Source organism: Phaseolus vulgaris, chromosome 10, assembly GCF_051622355.1.
Source record: "Phaseolus vulgaris cultivar YP4 chromosome 10, ASM5162235v1, whole genome shotgun sequence".
Lineage (NCBI taxonomy): Eukaryota > Viridiplantae > Streptophyta > Magnoliopsida > Fabales > Fabaceae > Phaseolus > Phaseolus vulgaris.
Genome location: NC_143507.1, coordinates 13,577,226 through 13,589,864, shown reverse-complemented (window position 1 = coordinate 13,589,864; position 12,639 = coordinate 13,577,226). Strand labels below are relative to the sequence as shown.

The window sequence follows — 12,639 nt, the reverse complement described above, 5'->3', positions numbered from 1 at the left end:
CCTCCTGCTTCTCCACTAAAACTCCCGATTCACCGATCGAAAACTCGAACGAACGGTAAAAACCTCGATTTACCGATTGAAAACTCAAACAAACGGTGAAAAACTTCGAAAATGGTTGCACCAGCACACAACCACACAAGAACTGCAGAAACTTTCAAGAAACTCACGCTGTGGATGGGAAACACGTTTTACACGGCCCCACGGTGGGCGCCTGATGATCCTGCCAGTTGACCTGAGTGCAAGAGTCTTGCCACGTTAAAGGTCTCTCCTCTCGATCAGCTTCGCACCACGTTAGCCTTTGCTCCTCACGCCCTAATTCCTCGCAAGAACCTGAAGAAAACAAAGTGGCGCCGCTGCGGCCGATCGCGCTCCGACGCTCAAGTCAGTGACGGAATCACCAAAAAACTCAGAGAGAATATCTCAACTCAAGGAACCGTGCGCAGTGAATCTTAGTGTACTAGAAAGTATTCTGAAAGCGTACCTCAAAAGTCTGTTAAGTATTCCTTATATACCTGAGCATTTTCTCTCTCCTGACGGTTACACCTCTGGACACGTGGCTGGCATCCAGCTGTACACGTGTCACAATCTGGAGATCCCTCCACTTGAGCGTCACTTCTACTCTTCAAGTTATTCGACTAAGTTACCCATACAAGGAGTAACTTGGTGCACAACTTTCCTTGGAGAGCGACCCCTTAAGTGGCGAGTACGGGGTGTCACCATGCACACCTTCTCTGTGGTCTCGCCTGCCGCTATCACGATCTTCTTCACTTGCACACCATGCATGTTCTGGGAAACTGTTCCCTTGCCTCGACCTCTGGCTAGGGAATGATCATCTGATAACCTCATCCTCCACCGCTGCGTGACAAGCATATCACTAGTCCCCCGTACTTGTACCCCTTGGAAACCTTAAGCAAGCTTTCCTGATCTTTCGGCGATGTGCCCCTTTCGGCGGTCTCTAACCACCTGATCTCCTAGTACTCACATATGGCGACTATGGCGTAAATCTGGTGACCGCCGGTTCCACGCACTAGAGGTCGGAGAACGCCAAGTCAACGATCGGCGACTACACAGACTTCCCGATGTACCTCCCTTCTGTCAGCCAGGTGTCCCATTCAACACGCCTATATTATCGCTTGCTGCCACGTCATCACTCCCGATTACCTGATCGGTACAAAACTCTTCTACCAAATTTTCCAAGCAATGAGGACTATCAACATGTGATTCTACTCTAAGAGTTCTAGGGATGGCTAAGAAAAGAGGATGATGAGCCACTATTTCCCTTTCAATTTCATGCCTAGACACAAGGAGTGTAGGCTTAGAACTCTTATCTTTTTTTATCTTTTTTATCTTTTTCACTCTCCCTCTTTTTCTTCATGATAACTTGGTCCTCATGGACTTCTCTTGGAGAGAGAGATTTTAAAGTAACCTTGTGACCATGGAATTCAAAAGAGAGTTTGTTGGTAAATCCATCATGTAAAACTTTTCTATCAAATTGCCAAGGCCTTCCTAAAAGAACATGAGTGGCTTCCATGGGCACAACATCACATAATACCTCATCTTTGTATTTTCCAATTGAGAAATGGATGAGGACTTGTTTGTTTAGAACTATTTCTCCTACTTCACTAAGCCATTGTAATTTGTAGGGCTTTGTATGAGAGATAGTAGGCAATCCAAGTTTATCTACTACTCTTGTACTAGCCACATTTGCACAACTACCCCCATCCACTATCAAAGAGCAAATGTTGTTTTGAATAAGACGTCTTGTATGGAAAATATTTTCCCTTTGACTTTTATCAAAAGGTTGTGAAACTTGTCCAAGAAGTCTTCTCACAACTAACAAATCCCCTTCAAGTGGACATTCACTCTCTTCCTCACTAGATGCACTAGAATGCAATGAATGCTTAGGAGAATCCGAATCAAGCTCGCTCACTACAATGCCTTCATGCTTAGGAGAATCCGAATCAAGCTCGCTCACTACAATGCCTCCATGCATGTACATACTTCGTTTGGAAGGGCAATTAGCAGCTATATGACCATAACTCATACATTTAAAACATTTAGTATTAGAAGTTCTAGTGGGTGATTTAGGCCTAGAGGTAGATGGCTTAGTTTCCTTGGGTTTGAAAGAAGAATCTTTGGAAGGAAATTTAGAAAAAGACTTTTTGTTCCTCCAAGACTTGTTGTAGTAACCATCATTGGGAGCATTTTTGAAAGAATTTTTCTTAGCAAGTTGGGCTTCCACCTTCATTGCAAGATGAACTAAAGAACCCAATGATGAATACTCTTGTAACTCAACAATGTCTTGAATATCCTTCCTAAGACCACTCACAAACCTAGAAATCATAGCTTCTTCACTTTCTTCTAATTCAATTTTAAGCACAAGCGTCTTTAGCTCCTTATAATATTCATCCACATTTAGCGTGCCTTGTTGAAACCGTTGGAGTCTCAACATGAGGTCTTTCCTAAAATGTGGGGGCACAAATCTAGCGCGCATGTGATCCTTTAAAGAGTTCCAAGAGTCCACAGGAGGACCCTTGTGATAGATAATGTCCTTTACAACACCATGCCACCATTTCATGGCATAATCACTAAACTCTAGGGTGGCTAGCTTAAGCTTATGCTCATCTTGGATCTCATGGATCTCAAATATTTGTTCACACTTAGCCTCCCAATCTAAATATACATTAGGATCACTAGAGCCATTAAAACAAGGAAGCTTGACCGAAGGAAGCCTAGACTTTGCATCTTGGTAGAAGCCATTGCCGTAGTGATGTCTTTCCCCTTGGTTATGATGTCTTTGTCCATGAAATTGTGATGGATTTCTCCTTCTCCTATGCTCTTCTTCACGGCCAAAATCATTTGAGGAGGCTCTTGTTGAAGGTCTATGTGAATGATGCTCATCATGGATTGAAGGAGATGGTCTAGCTTGTTGCACCTCCATCTTTTGCAATTTCTCTTCCAAGCGTCTAATGGTTCTTTGTGCTTCATGTAATTCACCAAGGATTGAAGCTTTGGAAGGAGAATTCTGCTTGTATGATGCATCACTTGAAAATCCAGCCATTTGTAATTAAAAACAGCAAACACACAAAAACAGTAAACAGGTCGAGAGACAAAAATTAGCAAAAACAGTGAGTGTTTCAAGCAAAAATGCCGAAGTGAATTTGGGCAGAAAAAATAGGTCACTCTCAAAGAAATAATGTCCTTGCACCAATCTGATCTTGAGGTCTTGGAATCCTCAAATGAAAGATGTCAAAGCAAGCACACCAATCTCAAAGCCAACCACAACAAAACCAATGAAGCAAGACAAACAAGAAAAAGTATAAGCAAAGAAAGGCTAGAACAAAAGGAATACTAGATGTTTGACAAACTCAAAGATTAATGAACAAAAGACAAGCAATAAAATTAAAGAACTCAATGATAAAGTAGGCACACAAAAGAATACTTAAAGAAAAGCACTAGAGTAGATGAAGAAAACAAAAATTAGCTACTGGAAAATATTTTTTATGCAAACTGTGCTTGATGTTCCCTGATTTAACTGCAATGATATAGAGCGAACTGGATTATGAAATTTAAACCACAGAAACTTCAAGATGTTAACTCAATAATGGCACTGGAATCACTTAAAAACAGTAAGCCAATTAATTGAGATAAATTTTTCAAAATCGCTGCCAGATTACCGTATTTTTTTCGGCAGAATTGTACACTTTTTGTATTTTATTTATCATTTTTTGTGTACTTTGAATTTTTGAGTAATTCTTTTTTCTATGCTTTTATAACACTTTGAATAACACAAATCCAGAATTTCAGAATTTTCCAGAGAGTAAATCAATTGCAATAAGGAAAAACAGTAAGCACTTTTCAGAAAAACAGAGGAATCCTAATAGGAATGAAAAACAGAATTATGAACTAGCAAAGACATAATGGAAAATGATGTGTATGAACTTGTATAGGTCTAGAATACAAGCATGAACTCAATCTAAAACAGAAAATGCACAAAGGATCAAAATCAAACTTCAGCAAAATTATATGACACTAAAGCAAGAAACAATAAAATCAACAAAAGTACTACAAGAAGTGATGACAATTATGGAAAAACAAGACTAGGACAAAACTTGTATGGATTCAAAAAGGAAAATACTCAAACATATGATAGGCAAAAGAATTAAAACAGCAAGCAAACTCAAATAAGCCTAAAAACAGAATCATAAATTGCAAGAAAAATTAAAGAGCTCTTGAAATTAAAGTGCTACACAACTCAAAAATTAAACAAGAACACACCTAAACTCTTGATACCACATGATGTGATTCCACTAGCACAATTAGAATGATTCTTGACATTCTTAGGAATCATCTTGAGTTGGTTATGAGATAGGCACTTTATCATAGAATTGGATCAAGTTTCTATGAACAAGAACTCACCAAAACTAGTGCCAAAACACAAACTCATATGGAAGTTCCAATTATTGTCAAATTGAACCGATTAAGTTGGAAAGAAAAGCAAATGCACCGAACAAAATGGCTTAGAATTGAAATGTACCGAACATAAAAGCTAGAAATGAAAAAGAAGTAAGAATGAATCGGCAAAAACATAAAACAGAAACAAAAACAGCAAAAACACCAAAGGAACCGAACAGAATTTCAAAGGAACAAGCTATGGAATGAACATAAAAAGAGAAGGAAGGAAGGAGAAGAGAAAGCTCATGAAGATGGAGGAATGGTTGGATGATCACGCCACTAGGAGGATGGAGACTCCTAGATAAGTGTGCAAGCCGCCACTTGAGGTAACCATTGAACCATCAAGATAAGACTAGTGAAGAAGACACAAAGCTCTCCAATGCTCTTTCAAAAATTGAGTATAGTTTCTCTAATTAAAATTCAAATCTGAAATGTACAAGGGCAGCACCTATATTTATAGCCTAGAGGTGCTGAAAATCAAACTAAAAGAATTCAAAATTCCCTCCTAAAAGCTACTAGAACCGGCGCCTAAACCAAGACATGAGGAAGGTGTGATCTCTTCTCTCACTTTGGCACCTCCTTATTTACTCCTACACCTATCTACTAACGCACCCCCCTCCTAAGACTCCTAACTAAAGACTAAAAGATGCTTTAACAATAGAGGTTTCTAATGTTTCCCTCTAAGCACCTTCAACCAAAGAAATTACAAAAAGAGTAAATAAACGTCCCCTAGCTCCTAAAGCTTTGAACATGCTTCTTGTAAGCCTTTGAGGTGGGCTTTAACCTCCATGGGCGTCCTCCATTTGAGCCTCTACCTCTTCTTGATCTTGTTGATTGGCCTCCATGTCCACTTGAGCTTGATCTCCATCACCGAAGGTCACATTCACAGGTGTAGAGGACCCAAAGTCTTACCTCATAGCGTTCCACACCCAGATGATGGTATCAGGAGGTTATGATACTGTGTACTACAAGCTATTTATGAGCACGTTCACAGACGTAACATTGGAATGGTTTGCCAGTCTCCCTAACGAACACATTACTTCTTTCAACCAATTCTCAACGCTGTTCAGAGAACAATACCTTATCAGCAGGGCTCCCCCTGCAATCTCTTACGATGTCTTTGACATAAAGCAATACCAAGGAGAGTCCTTGAAAGAGTTCTTAAACAGGTTCGAGGTCCAAGTGCTGAGGGTAAACACCAAGGATGAAGCCATGACAGTGCATGCCTTCACCAAAGGAGTGCTGTCAGGGCCCTTCAGCGACTCACTGATTAGATATTGCCCGAAGACGTTTTGCAAGATCAGGCGTCAGGCTATAGCACACATCGTCGCGGAAGATCAGGTCACAGAGAAACGCAGTAGCGTTGGTCCCATCCGACCTCGAGCAACAGGTCAACCTTAACCCATGAGGGTGCATGAGGCGACGATAGAGAAGAAGGCCTCGGGGAAGCAGCAACCCTACGAGGCCAGGAAGCCCCAAACTAGGCCACGCACAAGGGAGGATGCGCCCCCCTGGAATAATTTTCGAGTAGAGTTGAAGGAGTTGATCGCTATTCCTAACATAGCGGAAAGGCTAAAGACACCCCGAAAGACTGACAAAAAGTTGGGGCCCAACAAGAACACTTGGTGTGAATTCCACCAAGCCTATGGCCACGCCATACGCAACTGTTTGTCACTTGGGTACCAGTAGGATGAACTAGTAAAGAACAGCTTCTTAAAGGACTACCTCCAAGAGCTGTAGGGGGCTCAGGCATCAGCAACCCCGGGAGGCGATCAGGGGCACGAGGTGCCCATTCATGGTGAGATCAACACATCTCTGGAAGGTTCTCAAGAGGAGGATGGACCGCCTCCCAGCAGAAGAAGTATGCGCGAGAGGTGATGGGGCCCAATAGTAGTTCAAGAGGCATATCAGACTCCCGATGTCGACCTCGTCATCACCAAGGCCGATTACCAGGACATTGTTTCACGCATGACAATGATCCAGTGGTGATTTCGGTAGTGACAGCAGGAAGAAGGGTGCATCGCATCCTCGTGGACCAGGGAAGTTCGGTCGATGTGATGTTCTGGTTGACCTTCAATAAGCTGCAGTTGTCTCCAGACCAGTTGCGACCTTATACCGGTTGCTTGTATGGTTTCGCTGGAGACCAGGTAGAAGTGTGTGGACACATAGAGCTGAGGAGGACCTTCAAAGATGGCACAACTGTTGAACAAGATGCTTTGATGTCTCCAAATCCAAGAGGAAAGCTTGAAGACCTTGTTGCTGGGTTTGTGTGTGTGTGTTGTATAGTTGTTTGAAACTTGTTAATTCACTCCTTAAGATGATCCAAGTTCATTTGAATCTTTAACCTTTTGAAAAGATGTGTTTTCTAAAATTCTGTAAAAATTTCAACATGTTGTTTGAAACAACAGATTGTTTTACCTTAGTAGTTTTTGAAAAAGGTTGAAAGTTGTTTGACTTGGTTGACTTTGCTGTCAAACCAAATCAATCGATTGTTTCGACAAAACAATCGATTGTTTTCTTGAAAACCTTAACAAAATTTTGTTAAGTGGTTTTAATATGTTTTAAATGATCCTAACTAACTTGGCTCCTTTATTAAATGTTTTTGACCACTTGGTTGGTCTATATAAAGGTGGTTTTACGCTCCTAATCTTGATGTAAGAGAAAGAGTTTATCAAAACATTTTTTCCAAGATTTGAAAGAGCTTTGGATCATTCTTAAGTTTGTGGAATAGGATTGGGTTGTAATTCTGAACTTTAAGCTTTGTAATACCCAGGTGTATTCTATTCCCTTCTTCCTTGATTACTGTATTTCCGTAGTTGTGTTGCCAAGGAGTGTTGTGTGTTCTTGAGGTGTTCAAGATCAACATTCTTGGTGTGGTTTGCCAAAGGTAGTGTGTTTCTTGAGGGGTTCAAGGTGTCACTACTTTGGTGTGTGATGTGTGTAATTTGGTTTTGATTGCATAGTGGATTACCCAGTGGTTTCTGGGGACTGGATGTAGCTCTTGGTGTAAGAGTGAACCAGTATAAATCTATTTATGTGATTCTCTCTTTCCCTGATCTCACATATATCTGTTTTAAGTTGTTTTCATAAACTGCTGATAAAAACAACTGATTGTTTCGACAAAACAACCAATTGTTTTTCTGATATCATCTTAAAATAGTTTTGGGTATTTGTTTCCTTGATTCTTTTCTCTGTAATTCAGCATTGATTTTCATTATACCTTCAAAGTTTACGAAAATCCCTCTTAAACAATTCACCCCCCTCTCGTTTAAGGCCATATTTATATTATATTGGTTGCTTGTATGGTTTCGCTGGAGACCAGGTAGAAGTGTGTGGACACATAGAGCTGAGGAGGACCTTCAAAGATGACACAACTTCACGCACTGCAAACATCAGGTATCTTGTTGTTAACGCTCCATCAGCTTATAACATACTCTTGGATAGACCTGCTTTAAACAGGATTGGAGCGATAGCCTCTACGAGGCACATGAAGATGAAGCTGCCTTCCCTGGAGGGAACTGTGATCACTATCAAATCTGACCAGAAGGAGGTTAAGAAGTGTTAGAAGAATACCCTCAAGACAAAGAGAGAAGTGTTCGCCGTTTTATTATAATAATTTATTTTTTAATACTAAATTATTGAATGTTGGTTTCTAAATTGTACGTTTTCCCCAAAACAAAACTGTCGTTACTTGCAATTTTTAAATTTTTTAAATTTGGAATATTGATAAATAAATTATCAAATAGTTATATTAACAACTTTATAATTGTCGTTAAGTGTTCGTCATTTAGAGGTGATTAAACTTGAACAAAATATAAATTTATTAAGTTTTACTTTATGAGTCGCTGAATTTAGACAGAAGGGTTAGTTACATTGATTTCTACAAAAACTTAAAAGATTGAATTAAACATTTTAAAAGTAGAATGATTAATTTAAATTTTATAAAGAAATAATGGTTAAATGGCAATTTAACAACAAAATAATCCTAGTCAAAGTTTTAGATATGTCATTGTTGGTCTTGTGGAAATATTCACTTCTGAGTGTTTATTAATTTCGTGGAAATATAGCTCTGGTATGCTTCTAGAATAATAATGGGAATGAATTTGGTGTCAATAAAAAAAAACTAAACACCTTTTTTTTCAAAGAAATAAGACTAAGAATATTAGTTGGTAGGTTTGCGTAACAGTGGAACTTAATGAGTAAATCAATAACTCAAATTTAAATTATAATTCGATCATCACGTTAAATTTTATTGCATGATATAGTATTGATTTTTACTCATTTACGTCATTTTGATCTGAAAAGACTTGTTCATCTAAAATTTAATTTTTTAAAGCACACAAACAATTTATTTAACATTAAACCAACTACCTCTGATTTGAAAATCTTAACGTACACCAGAGAGAACGTGAAATAAATAATTGATGTTTAAAAAAGGAAAAAGTAAAGCTGTTTTTTTAAAAATAAATAAATTAATCAAGACCAAGGTGGCAATTCTAATTTATATTATAGTGTGTTTGATTATTATGAAGGGGTAATTAACATATATCTCTAAATTATGAGTTTCTCCATCGGCAGAATACAAAAAATAGTCTTTCATAGTTTCCACAAGTAAAAAGATTGCAAAATATTTTTTATATTTTTTTAAAGATTTTTTTTAAAAAAAATTGTATCTCAATTAATTTAAACTTATAGTAATTTTTTCTCTTGGAAAAAAACACTTAAGAAGACATTGTCACATAATTTTGACTACTATTTTGTTGGCAAGCTTTTGATTGTAGCCAAAGCACGCTGCGTTTACTGATTATTAAAATCAAACTTTGGTGGCGACATTCACTTAATAAGATAAAGTGAACTTTTATTATTCGATATTAGTATGAACAATTAGATATTAGAAAATTACACGAAATTTGTAAGAATACGGTAGATTTTAAATTGATCATACAACTTTAATTAATTTTTAATCTTTATGCATACTGATAAAGTTAACTTCACTTCCCTCGTCTGACTATCTAAACTTTTGAATATAATAATAAAAATTGAAATAAAGGCTTACTTATTTATTAGATCATAATAAATAATAATAATAATGACGATGATATGATTATATTAATAAAAACATTAATATGAAATAATGACATTGTAATTTAATTTCAATAAGTATAGACATGAATAACCAAAATATTAAAAAGCTATAATTCAACAATTGAGTAAAAAACTAAAAATAACTTACTTTTTACATCATGATTATTCTATATAAGATATATTTACTAATAGTTATTCTTAAGTAAACGACTTTAGTTTCTAAAGTTTTTTTTTTAAGCTAGTTTCTAAAGTTGTGAGGTGTTGCCGTAGCACTTTATAAGTTTAGAAAAATGTCAAATAAATTATTGAATTGAAATCTTTTACTAGGTCCCTTAATGGCGCGATGAACATTAAAAATTAGAAACTATAATGATAGTGAGTTGTACTTATAAAGAAATACAAGACAATAATTTAATTTCAAGAATTTATTTAATATTTTCTTATTATGAAGGACTACCATTACAATTTAAAGAACTAAAATAGTAATTTACTCTTCAATCTTCTTACTAACATAAAAATAATCACACATTTAAAAATATAAGAACTAAAATCACAATTTAAATCTTTAATCTTGTTATTCCTACATTAGAAAGAAATTCTCACTAAATAGTCTTCTAAATTATCTAATAAACACAAAACCGAATTGTGTCTCCCACCTACCCTTTCTCAATTCTCTTCCTCTCTCTAAAAGCTTCAAACTCTCTTCAACATGCATATTTTCCGATAATATCGTGGTGGCAAATGCGTGGTCGGTTATTATAATAATCCAACTTACATATACACAAGTGTAAATCCATTAAATAATTACATTGCAACAACCAAACACGACGCTGTCCATGTTCATATATAGTATTTCTTATTTGTTTAGAAAAAAAGCAAAATAATGACACTAATCAAACATAAGAGGCGCTGTTTGTCAATTGTCTTCGCGACGACTTCATATTCTAAGACAAGCATCGTCCCTTTTATAGTTTTTCTGACCACTATGTCCCATAAAAGCCAAAACAAATAAAGTTTATATAGTTTGGAAAATATATTACAACGTTCTATTAAGCTATGGAAAACGTTATTTTAGTAATTCTATTGTAAAAAATGTCCGTTTTCAACTGTATGTGACACAATACAATTTTTTTAAAAATATATTATTTTGAGAACTACACGTTGAAAAAACATCAATAATTTACAATTGTGATGTGATATGGTATAATTCTGTGATGTGATATAGTATAATTCTAAAAATGTTCTATTTTGATAAAAAAAAAATTCAATCATGCAAAGCTTTGAAAATTTCAACACTAATTTTAAAATTATTCTCTCTTCACACGTGTTCAAACTTCAGTAAAAAAAATTATTCTTTTTCTAGAGTTATAATATGGTGTAGGATATTTAACATATCATCACTCTTAAACTATATATCGTTAGATAAATGACATTCTCGCAGTCAAAGTTTAAAGATTTAAAAGATTTAAAGATTTTGGTAGTAACATGTCTTTTTCTCCTTTATGAGCTTATTCATTCAAAAAGATGGAACTTTGTATTTTTATTTAGCAACTTTGTATTATTATTAATAAACCCCAAAATATTATCAAATTGTCTTCACTCAAGTCTCCTACAACTAAGGTGTTAGGTTAATTAATCTCTCATGCAAGAGAAGCTCAAAGCACACCTACTCCATTTCTTCCTACATTATAAATTCTTGTATTCATTGCTCTCTTCATGTACTCCACCACTTCCTCTAACCACCAAAACCATGGCTACCAAATTCCTCTTATCGTTCCTTCTCATCTCCTGCTATGTCCTCTCCATCTCAGGAGAGAAAGAAACAGGTTTCGTGGGCTCAGTAGACCCTAAGTCCTTAAGCTACAAGAAGAAGCACACTCTTAGCCACTTCAGGTTCTATTGGCACGAAATCTTCAGTGGAAGCAACCCCTCCTCGGTTAGAATCATTCCACCACAACCAAAGTACAGCACAACCACCACCTTCGGTTCGGTGGGAGTATTCGACAACGTGTTGACCCTAGGACCCGAGTTGTACTCAAAGGTTGTGGGAAGTGCTGAAGGGTTGTACTCCTCCACATCACAAAAGGAGTTTGCCCTTTTGGTGATTACGAACTTTGTGTTGACCGAAGGGAAGTACAATGGTAGCACCATCACGTTCGTGGGGAGAAGTCCCATTGCTCAGAAGGTGAGGGAGATGCCTGTGGTTGGTGGCAGTGGTGTTTTCAGATTTGCCAGGGGCTTTGTTGAGTCCAGGACTCTGTCTTTTGATCCCCAAACGAGGAACAACACAATTGAGTACAACGTCTACGTTTACCACTAATTGTTGTGTTTTATAGGATGTTAAGGAGTTTGATCATTGTTGTTGTTCTTCAAAAAGGCTGTAGTGTGCCACTCTGTTTCTATTTATGTTTCCTCTTTTGAGGTACCATGGAATAAAATCATGTTTGAGCAAGTTTAAGAATCTTGATATGCATGAAATACAATTCATAATGGTTGAGTTTGGCAAAAGTATTAGTATATATGTACGGTATATAAATAATGGATATAAAAGGTAAACTTTTGTGTGGAAAAATGTAAATAATCAATAATATTTGTGTACTTCTTAAATTTAGTTTTTATACATTTAAAAAATATGAAAGAATATTTATTTTATATATAGGGTAAATTTAGTTTATAAAAAAACTAGTTTTGATTTTGTAAAAGTTTTTATGTGTTTATAGAAGACTTAGAAGACAATCATTCATATAGTATGTTCAATTGTTTGAGAACAGAGCGCGACATACTAACCGATAGTTTGAATACTACTATACCACACCTTTTAAAGAAAATAACATTTTGCAAGAATTGGTCAACCTAAGAGCAAAAGTATTTGTAACAGAGATCAACAATTAAAATAAGGTATAATTACCTTTTTTTTTTCTTACATTTATACTTAATATTCAATTTACTACATTGAGTTTTAAAAAAATCAATTTGATCCAAGGTAATTTTAAAATGTATGCAATTTAGTCATTTTCGTTAAATTTTCACTAACCCGTTTATTTCTGATGATGTGGCATACTCAATGTCACTAGTATGCACAGATGGACTATGCTCTTA

The 12,639-nt window shown here is 36.3% G+C and overlaps 2 protein-coding genes across 2 annotated transcripts; both read left to right on the top strand.

Moving 5' to 3' along the window:
- The first annotated feature begins 5,391 nt into the window (after positions 1-5,391).
- Positions 5,392-5,856, top strand: LOC137814531 (uncharacterized). Its single transcript, XM_068617324.1, has one exon. The coding sequence runs from the start codon at positions 5,392-5,394 to the stop codon at positions 5,854-5,856; it is 465 nt and encodes a 154-aa protein (XP_068473425.1).
- A 5,400-nt stretch (positions 5,857-11,256) lies between these two features.
- LOC137818200 (dirigent protein 22) lies at positions 11,257-11,992 on the top strand. The gene has a single exon (XM_068621474.2). It carries the CDS (start codon positions 11,291-11,293, stop codon positions 11,858-11,860), a length of 570 nt encoding a protein of 189 aa, XP_068477575.1. The 5' UTR covers positions 11,257-11,290; the 3' UTR covers positions 11,861-11,992.
- Positions 11,993-12,639: the final 647 nt, after the last annotated feature.

Bases quoted from the DNA above. Each gene is read 5' to 3' on its own strand.
- LOC137814531 (XM_068617324.1), top strand. From the start codon at position 5,392: ATGGTATCAGGAGGTTATGATACTGTGTACTACAAGCTATTTATGAGC.
- LOC137818200 (XM_068621474.2), top strand. From the start codon at position 11,291: ATGGCTACCAAATTCCTCTTATCGTTCCTTCTCATCTCCTGCTATGTC.